The 19,070-nt window shown below is 43.1% G+C and overlaps 1 protein-coding gene across 5 annotated transcripts in view; it reads right to left on the bottom strand.

The window, feature by feature from the left end:
* LOC122564496 (serpin B6-like) overlaps window positions 1-13,093 on the bottom strand; it is a 39,544-nt gene extending 26,451 nt beyond the window's left edge. For 2 of the 5 annotated variants that reach the window (XM_043719465.2, XM_043719468.2), the window contains exon 1: window positions 5,502-5,661. In XM_043719465.2, the coding sequence (XP_043575400.2) occupies window position 5,502 (1 nt within the window). In that variant the 5' untranslated portion in view covers window positions 5,503-5,661. Of the gene's footprint in view, window positions 1-5,501; window positions 5,662-12,793 lie in introns of those variants that run through there. The other 3 variants (XM_043719464.2, XM_087978512.1, XM_087978513.1) reach the window with 3 other exon arrangements.
* Between the last annotated feature and the right edge of the window lie 5,977 nt (window positions 13,094-19,070).

The raw sequence follows: 19,070 nt of genomic DNA, 5'->3' as shown, positions 1-19,070 counted from the left end.
AGACATGTGATGGGACTGACATGGAATTCAATCGGAGCCTTATGGTGTACCCCTGAGATACTAACATCCACCAGAGGAATCAAGTGTCTCATTGCCAGGAGTGACCACTCTGTTGTCTTAACAGGTTGCACTGCTTGATCCTGACTTCATGCTTGTGTGAGTTGACTTAATACGTGCAATGTTAAACCATCAATGGTAAGTCTGGTTAATGAACATACAGGCTAACTGCTCAGGTACCTATCTCTGGAGCAGCCATATTCCCATCATGGAGGAGAAAGTGAGGATTGCAGGTGCTGGAGATCAGAGTTGAGAGTGTAGTGCTGGAGAAGCTCAGCAAGTCAGGTAGCAACCGAGAAGCAGGAGAATCGATGTGATGAAGGGCTTACGTCCGAAACATCGATTCTCCTGCTCCTCGGACACTACACTTTCCAGCACCACACTCTCGACCCATATTCCCATCATGTTTACAGCAGGATCATGCCAGGTAAAAACAAGGACTACAGATGCTGGAAACCAGATTCTAGATTAGAGTGGTGCTCTATGCTACTTTCTCCCCACCCCACCCTCCTCTCATTTGTCTCTCCATCCTGCAGGCTCTCTGCCTCTATTCCTGATGAAGGGCTTTTGCCTGAAACGTCGATTTTCCTGTTCCTCGGATGCTGCCTGAACTGCTGTGCTTTTCCAGGATCATTCTAGTCAAGTGACCAATAAACCACTTGAAAGTGAGTGTGATTGGAGGTGGCCAGCTCTCTCCAGGAAGAATAAAAGAGCCATGTGCCTGAGACCAGACTTGACTTATCAGAAAAACAACAGGAAAGTGGTCACCAATTCTTAGAAGAGAACATCTCAAAAAATCTATGTTCAACGGCATCTCATTCTCAAAGTCTTTCTTTAATGACAGAGACCTGTCAAGATCAACTAACTATAAATCAGAAGTCTCAGGAAAACAATCAAGTCAGCTTTATCATTCAGAAAGCCCAGCACAATGCACAATAATGTGACCTCCCCTTACTAAATACCAAATTTTGTTCATGGAAGCTATTTGTAGTTGCCTTAAAAAAAAACTTTATATGTTCCTCTACAATTGTGAAACGCTTTTTTAAAGTTCTTGAAGCAACATTTTCTATATATTATAAATAACGTGAATGTGCACAGAGTTAAACATAGTTCAGTATATAGGTAGCCATACATACACACCTCTCTCACACACACACGCCTCTCTCTCTCTCACTCACACTCTCTCGCTCACACATACACCCAGACACAAACACACAGACACACACACACACAAAATTAGTTAGGTTCCATGGCTTTATCAGGGGCTCAGACAACACTGCAGTGAAAGGGAGGAGCGTGCAATCTGCTCCCAAGGTAAAGCACCTTTCTCAGTCTAGCTTGTGGGTCAAGGAGAAATAGGAGTGTTCACAGGAGTGTTCCTCCTCTACCACCGAAGCTTCTTCTCCTCATGGCTAACCTCCTCCATCGCTGACCGCTGACCCTCGGGCAAGGCCAGGCACAAGCCATCTCCTCCCAACCACAATCCTGCCCCAACCCCATCCAAATCCCCCTCACCCATCACAGCTCCCCCCATCACCACACCCTCCACATCACAGCCTCCCTCCCCATCACAATTCCCCTCCCCCATCAAAACCCCCCTCCTGCATCACAGACCCCCTGCCCCATCATAGAACCTAACCCATCGCAGCAACTCCTCCCCATAGTAGCCCCTCCTCCCCATCCCCATCCCATCACATACCCCCCTCCCCATCATACACCCCCCTTCCCCATTGAAGCACCCCTCCCCAATCGCAACCCCCTCCCCATCACAGACCCCCTCCCCATCACAGACCCCCCCTCCCCATCACCAACCCCCTCCCCCACTGAGTCACTCCTTTCCCTATCACAGCTCCTTTCCCCATCTTAGCACCCCTCCCCCATCGCAGTCCCCCCCATCACAAACACTCCTGCGACCCATCACACCCCTACCTCTCCCTCCTCCCCATCGCAACCACCTCTCCCCATCGCAGCTCCACCTCCCCCATCGCAGCTCCACCTCCCCCATCGCAGCCCCACTTCCCCCATCGCAGCTCCACCTCCCCCACTGCAGACCCCCCCCTCCCGCGTCGCAGACCCCGTCCGATCACAGATACCCCTCCTGCTCAGCACAGGCCCTCTCTCCATTCACAGTCTCTCTCTCTCCCATTAAAGCCCCTGTACAATTCTGATCACTCTGTTATAGGAAGAATATTATTAAACTGGAGTGGGTTCAGAAAGGATTTATTAGGCTGTTGCCAGGAATTTGAGACATAAAAATAAAGTGGAAATGCAGGGACTTTTCTCACTGGAGTGTAGGAGTTTGAGAGGTGACCTTGTAGAGGTTTATACAATCATGACAGGCATAAAGTTAAAAATCACACAACACCAGGTTATAGTCCAACAGGTTTAATTGGAAGCACACTAGCTCTCGGAGCGACGCTCCTTCATCAGGCGTTGCTCCGAGAGCTAGTGTGCTTCCAATTAAACCTGTTGGACTATAACCTGGTGTTGTGTGATTTTTAACTTTGTACACCCCAGTCCAACACCGGCATCTCCAAATCATGACAGGCATAGATAGCGTTAATGATTAGTGTGTTTTCGCTACGATGGGAGATTTAAAGACGAGGGGCCATATTTTTAAGGTGAGAGGAGAGAAATTTAAAAAAGAAATGGGGGGGCAAATTTTGTAACACAGAGGATGGTTTAGAATGAACTTCCTGAGGACACAGTTACAATGTTTAAAAGACACTTAAATAGGTACAAATATAGGAAAGGTTTGGAGGGATATGGGTCTGAAGCAGGCAGGTGGGATCAGTTTAATTTGGGATGATGTTGTCAAGGACTGGTTGGACTGAAAGGTTTATTATCATGCTGTATGACTCTGTGACTCCTCTCTCTCCTATCATAGCCCCTCTCTCCTCCAACACTGCTCCCCTCTCTCACTCAACCACACCAAGCCCCAGGCCTCACTCCCTCAAGTTAGTTAGCTGTTGTGTTTATTTGATCACTGTCTGGGATGTTCTTCCATCGCCGGGGGGAGTGGCTGGCCCTGGACACTGGGAAGACGCATCCCGTTCCCAATTGAGGAGCGGTCTCGTGTCCCAGTTTGGTCCGCTCCCTTGGGTGACTGGTACGAATCCCCACAAGGGAGACATCTGAATCAGACAGTGAAAGGAGGTCGATAGAAAACACGGCAAAAAGGGGCCAGGCAACTCTGTGCACAGACCAGGGTAAGAAAATTGACTTTTAAGTACTGTCTTGGTGGCTGGGATTGAGTTTTATAGTTAATAAGGGACTAACGAAGGAACTCAATATGGGCTGTGCCGTGGGTAAGGAAAAAGCTTCTGGGAGAACTAAAGAAGAAAAAGGCAATGGAAATGGAGGCGTGGTCCCTTACAACATACCTCCAGAAAGTCCGTTGGGCAGGATGTTGTGGAATTGGAAAAATAATACTTGTACAAGGGAAAAAGATGATTAAGTATTGTTGCTTTATGGACTAAGGAATCCATTCTTCGTACCGCCGTCTTCTGGCCAAAGTACGGGTCGGACGAAGACTGGGTTTGTAAATATTTGAATTTATATGTCAATGAAAAACAGCCTTACAGTCAGGAGGAATCAGATTATGCTTCAAGTCGGAAGGGCTAGTGGCTGAAGGGCTACTGAGGGTACACTTTGTAACTAAATCATGGCCAGACAACCAGAAAAATATTCAAAAGATAGAGGGCTGAAGCGAGGAGCACCCAGAGGTGTTGTTGCGGGAAGCTCAGAAAGTGTCTGTGAGAAATGGTGTGTGAGAGAGAGAGAACGAAAAGAGCTATACAGCTGGTAGAAAGTTTAACCCTTTGTGATTTGGTTTGAATGCTCATTTGTTTGTTGGTGATTGAATGTTAGCGCTTTATTCTCTGGAGCTTGAGTTCCAGGACTGTTTTGAATCTGATTTTTATTATGGAAACTTAACATGATTTCTTTTAAGGTTAAGGATTCTATAGTGATTATGAAAAAAAATGATAACTCCTGTTCTTTTTACAGGTCATGACTGCCTTACTATCAGTTTCTAACTAATCTCTTTTATCCTTACATAAAAGTGATTTATGGAGGACAGTTGAAGTTTCAGTTCAACATTAGATTGTAGTAAAAACAAAATCCTATGGTTAATATCTGTGACCTTGGATTCGGCCATTGTTCATGCATTAGAAGTTTTTTTTTAACTTGAATAGACAAATTCTTTTAAGGCAGCTCCGATTATTTCACGACCTATAGCATTGTAATTGAGCAATGATTGGTCAGGACTACTTAAGAAAACTAATTTTGGATTTAAATTAAGGGACTAAAACTGGGTAATTATAGTGGATTTCAAAGTTGGGAACTGTATGCATTTTACATTTTAAATATTGAATACTGAATAAATGAATGTAAATATATAAATATATTTACAAATTCGGAACAGGCTTTAAAGTTAGTCAAGCATAAATTGATGAATTGGTATTTGAAGTTATGGGGAGCAAGAAATATTGCAATATTTCTTAAAAAAAAATTCTCAAGGTCTAAATAAAACATTGGGTGATGAAGAACGGCCATTAGGTGGCCCTAAGGCTGTTCAGTTGGTTAAATCGGGTCAGCAATTGATCTGGCAACGTAACATGAGAAGTAGAAACAAAAGGCAAAAATAATGCTAGCCCACGGTTGGTGAGATAATAAAGAAAAGGACAAAACTAAAAGGAGAAAGAAACAGGAATGGTCAGGGAGGCAATGTTATTACTGTGAAAGGACGGGTCACTTTAAGAGAGAGTGTCCAGATTTGAAAAAGGAAGTAAAGACAGTACCGTTTAGGAACCTTGATGAAAAACAGAGGTGTCAGGAGTTCCTGCCCCTGGGGACCCACCAGGAACCCAGATTAAATTTAAAGGTGGGACTTTATAAAGAGGACGTAGTTTTCCTAGTCGATACAGGGGCAGCAAGGTCATCCTTAAAATTTAAGCCCAAGGCAGGGGGAACGAAAGAGTTAATTGGATTATGGTAACAGTTTTGTGATGAGAGGCACGAAGAATCAGTTTTGCGCTCATGACAAAATACTGCCACCAAATTGGGACTGAAATAACTGCAAATGGTGCTATGAAATCTGTTGAGGTTCTTAAAAATGAATGTGCTCGAGCAAAACAATTACAGGAACAGAATGAGAAAGCACAAGTGTCTGATAAACAAACAGAACTGCGCAATTACAGTTTTAAAAATGTTTTGGTCATTTGTTGCATTTCCACCCCGAATTACAGATAATGATTTTTATATTTATATAATATATAATTAATAATTAATATTTACAATAAATTGATTGTGCTAGCCTGAATCAATATTAATTGGCAGGATCCCTTCACGCAGTCTCAGTGACCTGTCAAATTGATTCATGGTTAATTTAAAACATGACTGCATTAATTCATTGTTAATTAAAGAATGGAAAGCTACATTACTGGCTGATGAGGTAACGAAAGAAGCAGCTCTGAATCCACAGGAAGCGGTGGTTTATTCCCTAATACCTACTGTCCCAGGTTCTCGGGAAGTTCCTATATCTGGCCACTGCCAATCCCAGTAACTAAAGATTTGTTCTTAAAGAAGTATATACTGGGCTTGTCCTCCTCTTTGTCTTTCCTCAGGAAACAGGCTTTATTGGCACAGACTCCACCCCTTGAATTCGCTGTTCATCCGATTCGACCGGGAGATTGGGTCTTAGTAAAATCATGGACAGGGACTAAATTGCAGCCGGACTGGGAAGGGCCGTATCAGGCTCTTTTGACTACCGAAACGGCAATAAGGACGGCGGAGAAAGGCTGGACTCATTATACTCGGATCAAAGGGCCAGTGGAATCTCCAGTTAAGGAAGAAGTCTGGACAGCCGAACCAGTGCAAGAACCACTGAAACTCAGGCTAAAGAGACTTTGAGTAACTGATTATACAGTGGCAAGCCGAGCACAGGATTATTTCTGTAGGATTGTATATTAAGACTTTTTGTGCTTCAGCATGATTTTTAGAATACTGGGAATGCTTAGAGTTATGATGCTAACCCTCTTAGTATTGGGATTTTGTCAAATAACAGTTCCTGAGTCTGATAATCCACAAGTAATAGACGCTGATGCATGCAGTTTAGTAAATTGTGGGGATGTAGATAATCAGAGACAGTACCGCAGCTCAGAGATACATCTTAAGTCCTATGGGGATGGCCTTGGGGATAGTACTTGGTATTATGGTCTCGTCACAGTACACCGGGCCCCCTTCCGACCAACTCGTGATTGTCCCGATAAAAAGTGTAACCCAATATACTAACAATAAAGAAAACCACATGGCACGAAGCAATTCTGGGGGGCACCTATGAAATACAATTAGATGAAACATTTGGGATAGAAATGAAAGCAAACGGAAAGGATTTCTCGGGCTGTTGTTTTCGAATTAGTGTAGGACTGGGAAAACGGGTAGAACTACTGGATAACAAGGTACAACCTTTCACCCCTCCCGATGACCCCCAAAGTAGTAAAAATTATAGAGGTAAAGGACTTGAAACAGACTATCGAAATAGAAACTGGGCACGGGGATGCAAATGCCTGGGTTAAATGGGTAAAGTATACTGTAAAAAAGTCTGAACAAGAGCAATTGCTATGCATGTGCCTCCGGTAGGCCAGGGGCCCAGGTGGTTCCCTTTCCACTCGGGTGGAAGCGAGACAGGAAGGGCATGAAATGTATGATAGCCCTGTATCAGGATGAGACTGCATGGAATGATAGGAATTGTACCTCCCTATCTCTGATGTTCCCTCCCTTGGAGAAGAAAGATTTAAAAGCACCCCCCCTTACGTTTTCAGTCGTAGTTGGAAATCACACATCGTGTGTGCGTAGACGAGGTACAAATCGGTCTAGAGATTTGGGGGAGCTGAAATTGTGTACAGAGATTAAGAATGTCACCGAAACGGACAAGGGAGGTAACTACTCAGCACTAAAGATTCCCCGAGCGGATCTGTGGTTGGTACTGTGGCCGCAAAATATTGAGACCCACCCTACCTCCAGATTGGAGAGGGATATGTGCAATTGTACAATTGGCAATTCCATTTACCCTGGCATTTGAGAAGGAAAAGATAGTAGGGAAAAAGGCAAGGGGTAAGAGATTACTGTTAGACACCTCTTTCGATGACAGGATTTACCTAGACTCAATAGGAGTCCCTAGCGGGGGTACCTGATGAGTTCAAGGTTCGTAACCAGATTGCAGCAAGCTTTGAGTCAGCTCTCTTCTGGTGGGTAACAATTAATAAAAATGTAGATTGGATAAATTACATTTTGTATAATCAACAGTGATTTATAAATTAAACAAGAGATATCAGAACAGCTTGATGCGACAAGTAGGATGGCATGGGAAAACAGAATGGCCCTTAATATAATTTTAACAGAAAAAGGGTGTATGTGTGTGATGTTAGGAAGAAGCTGTTGTACCTTGGTTCCTAATAACACTGCGCCTGATTCAATTACTCGGGCCTTAAGGGGATTGACTAGCTTAGCAGAGGAACTGGCTGAGAATTCAGGAGTAGACACATCTCTCACGGGATGGCATCATGGTTTGGAAAATGGAAGGGGTGATGGTTTCCATTCTTACTTCCCTAATAGTAGTAGTCGGGGTATTGGTGGCCATTGGCTGTTGTATCATACCCTGTATACGAGGGCTCACCCAAAGACTGATTGAGAAAGCCTTAATGAAACAGATGCCCCTAAAGGGGAATCAGGCAGAAGAACTTTATCGACTAAATAATGAGGGGATGAGTGAGACCAAGATGGATGAAATCTCCGGAATGATTCTTGCGAATCTTGGGGGTGATGCTTAAAAGAAAAATGCAGAAGGTAACAAATGGTAATTAAAGAAAAAGGGGAAATTGTGGGATATAGGTAAAGTAGTGTTACTTCTGCAATTATAATCACTTATGCAAGGTAAATGAACTCACACCAGTGTGTAATTGTTTCAACTAAGAGCTGAGTCAACAAGAATGCAAACTATGTGGAGGAAATACATAATTGTTTTTGTATTAGCTAAAATTGTATGCAAGAATGAAACATGACTGCAAAACAATGGTAGATGTTACAGACAAATAGATAAGGTGCTGTGAGGATGTAGGTTAAGCCAGATATGCTTGTACAAACAGTAGTTATAAGCATCTATTTCTCACTTTTACAGAAACACAGGAACAAACCCCAATTAAAAGGTCATAAGGATCAGTATAGTTGGGGAAAGCACAGATGGAGGGAGTAGATAATGGTGAAGAAAGGATATACCTAACAATGGGCCACAGCGGGGTGTGGTCAAACGGCCTTGTGAGGCCAGAAATAAGCCTTTTGTCACAGACAAGGCCAGATAAGGCAAGAGATAAACAAGAGTAATGGGTGCCGGTCTTAGAGAAGTGGAAGATGTAAATGGGGAGGAGCAATGGGATAAAAAAAAGGAACCAAATTACATAAATATCGTGTATTAGTTGAATTCAGTGTGTGTGTGTCCCTGCCTTGTAGACAGTGGACATCGCACCCTCTTGCAAGGGTAAAATAAATGACACTACTGATTCAGATCTTGTCTCAGACTGAAATTATTGAAGTGAGTGAGATTTGTTTCTCACAATCACCAACATTTTTAGAATTGGTGCCAAAGCCCTGTTTAAACATGCTTTAAAAAATGCTTTAAACATGTGCTGGTACCGGGCTACACTCACTTATGAAGCAGTGCATAAACTGTGCGTATATGTGTGCTACCAACAAACACAGGCTTGGTAATTAGCGTGGTTGGCCACATTATGTAAGTGCCTTCCTTGTTTTTCAGAACCCACAGTAGGCCTTGAAACAAGAGCTCCAACATAGCAATGTGACCCACTGCATTGAGACCTCCCTCTGCAGCAGGACTCCCCAAAATGGGCCTCCAGACCCCCAAGTGGGGACACAAGCTGAAATTTCAGGGTAGCAAGCTCTGAGGCCACAATGGAGAAAGTGAGGACTGCAGATGCTGGAGATCAGAGCTGAAAATGTGTTGCTGGAAAAGCGCAGCAGATCAGGCAGCATCCAAGGAGCAGGAGAATCGACGTTTCGGGCATAAGCCCTTCCTGAAAAAGGGCTTATGCCCGAAACGTCGATTCTCCTGTTCCTTGGAAGCTGCCTGACCTGCTGCGCTTTTCCAGCAACACATTTTCAGCTCTGAGGCCACAATGGCTAACATGGGGGGTCTGACCAAGTTATAATAGCTGCACTCCCTCTCTAAAAGGCCTCAAAGTTCCTGCCTCCACACCTCCACCAATTCCTATAAGAAATAGGAGCCAGGAGAGGGCCATTCAGCCCACGTTGCCATCCAATATGACCGTGACTGATCTCATCTCGACCTCCACTCTCCATGAACCTTCAACCCATTATGAATTAAAAACCTATCTCCTCCTTAGATATACTCCATGTCCTGGGATCCACCACACCCTGGACACGACCCTTTGTGAGAGGTAACTTCTCATCACTGTTTTGAAGCCCCTTTGCACAAAAACCATGAACTCACATTTTCCTGGATTGTCCCACCTGAGGTAACATCCTTTCTGCGCATTACTTTTGTCAATTCCTTTCAGGGGTCCTTTATAAACCTCAATCAAATCTCCTGTCATTCTTCCAAACTCCAGAGAGTATAGGCCTAAGCTGCTCAATCTCTCTTCATAGGACAGACCCCTCATCTCTGGAATCGGTCCAGTGAATCTGGTCTGAACTGCCTCCGATGCAACTACATCCTGCCTCAAGAAAGGGGACTAAAATTGTACACAATACTCCAGGTGCCAACTCATGGATGCCTTATACAGTTATGTCAGCACTTCCCTACTTTTATACTCAATTCCGTTAACAATAAATTCACAACTTCCATTTCCATTCCTTATTACCAGCTTTACCTACATACCAGGTTTCTGTGATTCATGCACAGCGACACCCAGATCTCTCTGCACTAAAGCAACTCTAAAGTTTCTCACCTTTTAGATAATAAATGTTTTTCTATTCCTTTGACCAAAATGGGCAACCTCACACTTATCCAGGTTAAACTATATCTCTCAGGTCTCTCTCTCTCCCTGCACCCTCTCACAGGTCACTGTGTTGCTGCTTCTCATGAAGAAGTCATGACAATTTACAAGCCTCAATATAGGGTCACAACAGGAAAAGGTTCAGGAAGCAAAGATCTATAATCCTTCCAGCTTCATTTAAACAACTTTAAATCTTAACCATTCACATTTTCTGTTGGACATTTAACACCTTCTTAGCATATATGTCTCTGTCCTGAAGACGGGCTTATGAAACATCGATTCTCCTGCTTCTCAGATGCTGCCTGACCTGCTGTGCTTTTCCAGCACCACACTCTTCGAATCTGATCTCCGACATCTGCAGCCCTCACTTTCAATGTCTTGAAAGAGTTCAGAAAAGATTTACAGGGATGTTGCCAGAGTTGGAGAATTTGAGCTATTCGGAGAGGCTGACCAAGCTGGGGCTGTTTTCCCTGGAGCGTCGGAGGCTGAGGGGTGACCTTATAGAGGGTTATAAAATCATGAGGGGCATGGATAGGATAAATAAACAAAGTCTTTTCCCTGGGGCCAGGGAGTCCAGAACTAGAGGGCATAGGTTTTGGGTGAAAGGGGAAAGATATAAAAGAGACCTAAGGGGCAACCTTTTCACGCAGAGGGTGGTACGTGTATGGAATGAGCTGCCAGAGGAAGTGGTGGAGGCTGGTACAATTGCAACATTTAAAAGGCACCTGGATGGGTATATGAATAGAAAGGGTTTAGAGGGATATGGACCAAATGTTGGCAGGTGGGACTAGATTGGGTTGGGATATCTGGTCAGCATGGACGAGTTGGACCGAAGGGTCTGTTTCCATGCTGTACATCTCTATGATTCTATGGCTTTGTCTGTATCTGATTGTCACTTCCTGTGTCCTTGCCTTCATTCCTTTGACCTATAATTCAGTCCTGCCCCTCACTCTGACATCTACCCTGTCTTTCCTGATGTCCTTCCCCGTCAAACTCTATATTTGCTTAGAAACGATTCATCTTAAATAACTTCCAACTTTGATAAAGGGTCCTCAACCTGGAACCCTAACTCTCTTCTTCCATCTACATGCCAGTGCCTGACCTGTTGAGTATTTCAAAAATTTCCCATTTTTAGTTCAGCTTTCCTGTAGCTTTCCAGCGTTTGCTTTGGATTCGGCGAATGCACCAGCCGACTTGCAAAGCTCTGTCCCGGCACAGATACAGCCAGTGGGAAACACCCATGGTATGGAATTAGTGAATTTATAAACAGCTGCCACTGCCAATCTCAACCCCCAGAGGTTTTTAAGTTGTTCCTGAAAGGGAGATGGAGATTGTCTGCAACTGAGGCTGGACACACAGAGTTTTTGTGGACTTGTCTGTTTGCTCTGAGACCCCTGCCCTCACTGAGCCACACCCAGGCAGGAAACCCACCCTTGTTCATTTCCTGACAGCCAGGAAGTGACTATCTTACAGGAAAATGGGATCGAGTGAGGGGAGGAGAGAGGCAAGGATTGTGTGAGGACATAGCAGGCGGCAGAAGCTAATTCTCATTCTTTTATGGGATACGGACATCACTGGCTAAGGCAACATTTACCGGGAGTTGAGCTGCCATGAGGGGGAGAGAAAAGTAATTTATAAAATCATTGAAGCTTCATTTTTTGAAGTATACAAGATGGGTCAAACCAGTATGTGTTTTGGGTAAAAACAATGACTGCAGATGCTGAAAACCAGAATCTAGATTAGAGTCGTGCTGGAAAAGCATAGCAGTTCAGGCAGCATCCGAGGAGCAGGAAAATCGACGTTTCGGGCAAAAGCCTTTCATCAGGAATACAGGCAGAATGCCTGAAGGGTGGAGAGATAAATGAGAGGAGGGTGGGGTTGGGGAGAAAGTAGCATAGAGATGTGTTATATGCAATTTTTACTGTTTTTCTTCCCTGATCTGTGCTGATAGGGAGGAGGGAAGAGGATTTCGACTTCCCAACAGTTTAGTTCCACATCAGGATGGTGTGGGGCTTGGAAGGGAACTTGGAGGCGGAGTCTTTTCCATCTGCTTTGGAAGAGGAGTAGCACTGAGGGTCAACCTAGAGCACGTGGTTGGCAGTGGCTGAAAAAAGGGCAGCTTACCTTTAACAGTTTCAGTGAAAACAACACTTCAACTGCTCGCATTGAGGCTTGGCTCAGGGCCAAGTACATCTATTGTAAACGCTCAGCATTGAAAGGTGTGCAATTAGCACAGGACTTTGACAGTCACAGGAGAAGGGAACAGTTTAAAAAAAAGACCCTGACGATCTGCACTTTGGAATCCCCAGTGAAGTGCAGGATGAGATAGCTCGGGCAGCCCTTTCGACAAAACCCAAGACAAACTAACAACCACAGGTTCGGAAAAATCATTTAGACTCTGCTTCCTCTCCTACCTTTAGTCTCCTGTAAAACATGGATCGGTGAGTTAACTCGAGGCAAACAATGTGAACTAAACCGAAGCAACGGAAAATGTCTGTCTCTAAATGAAAATGAGATAACCTCAGAGCCTTGCTGCACCGACGATGCAGGCAACCTTAACCAGGATTTGGAGATGCTGGTGTTGGGCTGGGGTGTACAAAGTTAAAAATCACACAACACCAGGTGGGTGCTTCCAACTAAACCTGTTGGACTATAACCTGGTGTTGTGTGATTTTTGACATCAACCAGAGAATGAATCCACATACCGTAATCCGGCGGTGCTGATTTATCTCCGAGTGGAAGGTCGCTTGTTGCCTGATGCATTTCCGAAATCTAATGACTAAATAGTGTATAATCAAATCGAAAGTGCAACTCGGAACTAAAGAACCAAAGCGCTTTTCACACGCCCAAGGGACCACTGACTAAATATTTCTGCAGTGGCCCGAATGTTACTTTCTTTATGGTAATATTTTCGTTAGACTGTGATACTGAGGGATATGGATTCAAGGCACAGTTCAAAGGCGGGTGATGATGGAACAGCATTGACGGGTTGAATGGCCTTCTCTTCCGAGGTTTCAAACAAGGGGAAGAAAGTGAGGACTGCAGATGCTAGAGATCAGAGTCAAAACAATGTGATGCTGGAAAAGCACAGCAGGTCAGGCAGCATCCAAGGAACAGGAGAGTCGACGTGTCGAGCATAAGCCCTTCATCATTCCCGCTCGAAACTTTGACTCTCCCGCACCTCCGATGCTGCCTGACCGGCTGTGCTTTTCCAGCAGCACACTTTTTGACTGGGTTTCAGACAAGCAGATTGAGTTTCATTCACACAGTTACAACCCCCGCCCCCCCCCCCCCCCCCCCCAGGTTAGGAAGAGGAGTAGCAGTGTGGGTCACCCTATGGCACATAGTTTGCAGTGGCTCAATAAGGCAGCTTAACTTTAACAGCAACAGTGAAAACAAAACTTCACCTGCACTGTTCAAAATCCCAAATTTGCACATACTCAATCATAATTAAGGCAAAGTCAGAAGCCACACCATACCAGGTTATAGTCCAACAGGCTTATTTGAAATCCCATCAAATTTCAGGTGAAGGGACAATATGTGTTACTGTAGAGATACAGGTCTGCACCTTTCAGACCATTGCAGAACGTTTCGATATGTGGCACTCTATTATAAAGGTATCCACCTTCATTCAATCAGTCGAAAGGTGTGTGCAACATACAGTAACCACAGAACCCAGACAATATGTGTATGTAATATTGTAGCCTTGTAATTAGCGTTGACACATAAGTAATAGTGACACTTCACTGAAGAAGGAGCAGCGCTCCTAACGTTTGTGATTTCAAATAAACCTGTTGGATTATAACCTGGTGTTGTGTGACTTCTGACCTTGTCCACCCCTGTCCAACACCGGCACCTCCACGTCATGATTAAAACAGACAAAAGAAAATAATTTCACAGTAACCCAGAGGTGAGAAAAGAATATAGACATGCAACTCTTCTATCTTCAATGTGAGTTCAAATTTTAAAATGTAGTCAGTTTTTAAACTCTTCTAAGTGAATGATCTCTCTGAGACTTGGAGGTGCCGGTGTTGGACTGGGGTGGACAAAGTTAAAAATCACACGACACCAGGTTATAGTCCAACAGGTTTATTTGGAAGCATTAGCTTTCGGAGCGCTGCTCCTTCGTCAGGTGGTTGTGGAGGTTAGGATTATGCTCACAGAATTGAGAGCCAAAGGAGTCCAGTGTTGTGGAGTGTGATACAGTAAACAATCGTGGATTAAAACTTATAATGGGATATTATAATGGGATATGCTGGTTTCTGTTGTTTGATATGTAAACCCCAGAACTTCTTTTAAATTACATTCTCAAGTTTGCTCAGCTTTTTAAACATAGGTGTGAAGTCTGTCTGTATCCCAATGCTATGTCAGACTGACAAACCCTCTGTATAGTTTTACAGAGTTTTACATGGATTCATGCAGTTTTGAGCAAAATAAAATGTAATTCTACAAAAACAAATTCACCCCTATATGTGCATGCATGTAGGAGTGACAGATTGAGTGTGCATGTGATAGAGTGTGTGTGTATATATATGTGTGTGTGTGTGTGTGTGTAAGAGTGTAATGGGGTATGTGTGAGAGGGTGCGTGTGTTGGTGTGCGTGTGGGGGGTGTATGTGTGTGCATTTTAGAGAGACCTTGTGTGTGAGGGAGGATCTGCGTGGGTGTGTGAGTATTAGAGTGTGTGTGTGTCTGAGATCTACTTACTCCTTTTGCCTGTATTCACCTGAAAAATTACCTTGTTTTACCCTTTCAAATTTATTTTAGATTTGCCTAAGCTGTTTCCTTAGGCTTTGGAACTTTTGCCTGTATGCTTCAGGAACTAACTCATAGCTACCTAGAAAAGTCTTTTATACAGTTTCATAATCCTGACAAGGAAACATCAATTTCATGCACTCTACTGTCTTCCTGCTCTACAATGGGCAGTGTCCAGTCTTCCTTTAGCCACTTAAGTTGTTTTGCTGTTTTCTCAAATGACATGAAAAAAATCTCCACATCCTTATCAGCACTTTCAGTTCAGCATCTGCAATATTTTCTCTTGTGACTGGTTTCCATAATTGGCTGTTGAACTGGGCGAGATAGTTGGAGACAGAAACTGGCCCTTATAATAGCACAACCTATACTGCTCATAATGCTATAACAACATCCAGTAAATTCAGCTCACATTGTTTGCATTCTGAAACTCCTCCCCCCCTACCAAACACCAAAACAGAGCAATTGGTTGCTGTAATTCTGCAAATGATGGTTGGTGATGTTTATGATTTTGTATGTATATATTATCACGGGAAAACATTTATCACAGAAAAGTCAGGTTCTTCCTGAGTTAGAGGTCTTAAAGTTTATTTCAACACTACTTACGAGGCCATGATATCACATATACAATGTCTGGGTTCAGTGCTTACTGTATGTTACACATATCTTTAGGTAACTGACTCCATTACACAGAGAGAGTGACTGAATAGAGGTTGATACCTTATAATGGAGTGCCACATATTGAGACATCTGAAAGGTGCAGATCTGTATGGTCTAGAATCTTTGCATTAACACATCATCCCATTTTCTGATAAATTAATAAAATGATGCATATTGTGAGATATTGTATTATAGGCCTCTTCACTAACCCACTCACAAGCACTTTACATTTACTTATTCATAACTCCTGTACTAACCCACTCACAAGCAAACACTGTGTTCCGTTTCATTCATTCATAACTCCCCACAATAATATGGTTTCATTCATTCATAAAACTGTAGTTTTGAGTACATTTTACTATTACCAGATAAACTAAAATTAAAGCAATACTTCCAAACCTATTACTGTTCCTTCATACCTTCAACCCTTATCAGACCTACTTATATCAAAAGCTACCTCTGAATAAAGTTAAAAATCACACAACACCAGGTTTTAGTCCAACAGGTTTAATTGGAAGCACACTAGCTTTCGGAGCAATGCCCCTTCATCAGGTGATAGTGGAGGGCTCGATCGTAACACAGAATTTATAGCAAAAATTTGCAGTGTGATGTAACTGAAATTATACATTGAAAAATTGATTGTCTGTTAAGCCTTTCATCTGTTAGAATACAGTGATAGTTTCACTTCTTTCATGTGTAAATCACAAAACCCTTTTTTTTAAAGTTGCATTCTCAGTTAGCTGTTAACAATGGTGATGAAGGATGGTCACCCGAAGGTCCGAGGCTGAATGTCCTGGACCACTGAAGTGTTCCCCAACTGGGAGGGAACCCTCCTGTCTGTTGATTGTTGTGCGGTGCCCATTCATCCGTTGTCATAGCCTTTGTCCCGGAGGCATGGTACATTGGGGAAACTGAGCAAAGGCTACGACAACGGATGAATGGGCACCGCACAACAATCAACAGACAGGAGAGTTCCCTCCCAGTTGGGGAACACTTCAGTGGTCCAGGACATTCAGCCTCGGACCTTCGGGTGACCATCCTTCAAGGTGGACTTTGGGACAGGCAGCAGAGGAAAGTGGCCAAGCAGAGACTGATAGCTAAGTTCGGTACCCATAAGGAGGGCCTCAACCGGGACCTTGGGTTCATGTCACATTACAGGTGATCACCATTGCACTACACACACACACACTCTCACATCCACACGGACACAGGTACACACAGACGCGCACAGACACCCACATACACCTTTATAGACACTCACACATGCACCCCTCACAGACTTAAGAGACTCTGCACTCACTACATACACACACACTTTCTCACACTCACAACCCCCACCCCAGACAGACAGACAGACAGACACACACACACAGACAAAGACCCACATGCACACATATATTTTGTGGGGTGAATTTGTACTTGCAGAGTTACATTACACTTTGTTCAAAAACTGCATACATTCATGTAGAACTCTGAGCTCAAAAACTGCATGAATTTATGTAAAACTCTGTTATCTTACTTTTTAGATTAGAATCAATCTAAACATCAGGTCATAGACAGAGAACACAGGGAGCTAACACCTTCAACATATTGTCTAGCTATCACCATTGTTAATAGCTAACCCGAGAATGCAACTTTTAAAAAAAGGGTTTTGTGATTTACACATGAAAGAAGTGAAACTATCACTGTATTCTAACCGATGAAAGGCTTAACAGACAATCAATTTTTCAATGTATAATTTCAGTTACATCACACTGCAAACTTTTGCTATAAATTCTGTGTTACAATCGAGCCCTCCACAATCAGCTGATGAAGGAGCGTCGCTCCGAAAGCTAGTGTGCTTCCAATTAAACCTGTTGGACTATAACCTGGTGTTGTTTGATTTTTAACTTTGTACACCACAGTCCAACACCGGCATCTCCAAATCATACCTCTGAATAAGTATCCAAGACTACTGACCTATATTCAGATGAACACCATCCCCGCCATCATGTCTCCATGACCTACCCGAAACTACAGAAAGATTATAACATTAATCAGTCCTTACCAACCTTCTCTCAGACCTGAATAGATTGCAGAACACCAAACATTTTCCCCGATTAGTATGTATTTGTTGAATACCTTTTAACAGGGCCGCAATCACCTTAACTGACAAAATAGCGCTTACGTGAAATTGCATTAATGAATGAAACCATAAAATATCACAGCTGTGGTAATCAGTTTAATATCCTTTATTAAGTACAGGTATAATTTCTAACCTGTTTAGAATATATAGGCCTAGTATGTTTACTAACATTTACTAACTTAAAAGACAAGACTAATAACTCTTAATTACTCAAGCAGTCCAGACAGAGTTCTTAATTAATCCCATCTAAAGTAACAGCTAACACTTAGCAAACGTTTAGGCCATCCCATGTGTACTATAGATAAAATATTGTTATACCATAGTTATGGAAGTGTAATATATGTAACAATTGTGTTTAAAAAGGCTACTGCAAGAACTGTATTTCAGGATTCTATTGCTGCCTTGAATTTGTGCTACTGCAGTTACTGAATAAAGAGACTATTTTCACCAGATACTGATTTCAGTCATTATTTGAACACAATCCCACAATATATTGCCTCTATACATTCAGATAACACCTTGGTAGATATACAACATGACTAGATCAGTATAATTACTGGAATGTCACAAAGAAACAAAGGTCATTGAGTATATTTAAAAACAGAGATCCATAAGTTCTTGATTGCCAAGGGGTCAAAGGTTATTGGGGAAAAAGCAGGAAGTTGGGTTTGAAAAACCTAACCGCCATGATTGAATGGCAGAGCAGACCTGATGGGCAGAATGGCCTAATTTCTGCACCTATGTCTTATGGAAACACAGAAAATAGGAACAGGAATTGGCCATTTGGTCCTTGATCTTACACCACCATTCATTATGATCCTGGCCGATCATCCAACTCATCAAACTGTTCCTGCTTTCTCCCCCACATCCTTTGATTCCCTTTTAGTCTCAAGTACTACATCCACTTCCTTTTTAAAACCAAATAATGTTTTGGCCTCCACTGCTTTCTGTGATAGTGAATTCCACAACCTCACCACTTTCTGGGTGAAGAAATTTCCCCTCGTCTCAATCCTAAATGGTTTAGCCCATATCCTTTAGACCGTGACCCTGTGTTCTGGATTTCTCAATCACTGGGAACATCCTTTCTGCACTTACCCTGTAAGGACCTGTTAGAATTGTATACGTTTCTTTGAGATCCTATGTCATTTTTCTGAAACAAGTGTACAGAAATTGTTGGAAAAGCTCAGCAGGTCTAGCAGCATCTGTGCCGAGAAATCAGAGTGAACGTTTCGGGTCCAGTGACCTGTCCTCAGAACTGGACTTTTCATTCTTCTGAACACCAGCGAACATAATCCTAATCGATTCAATCTTCACTCATACATCAGTCCTGCCTCCCAGGAATCAGTTTTTGTCGGCAAGCATGCTCTTCCTCAGATAAGGAGATCAGGACTGCATTCTGGATCAGTGGTGCTGGAAGAGCACAGCAATTCAGGCAGCATCCGAAAA

This window comes from Chiloscyllium plagiosum, unplaced genomic scaffold (assembly GCF_037043375.1).
Source record: "Chiloscyllium plagiosum isolate Xiang-an unplaced genomic scaffold, Cpla_swu_hap1 HiC_scaffold_34, whole genome shotgun sequence".
Taxonomy (NCBI): Eukaryota; Metazoa; Chordata; class Chondrichthyes; order Orectolobiformes; family Hemiscylliidae; genus Chiloscyllium; species Chiloscyllium plagiosum.
The sequence above is the reverse complement of the archived record's forward strand: the minus strand, read 5'-3'. Positions and strand labels throughout refer to the sequence as shown.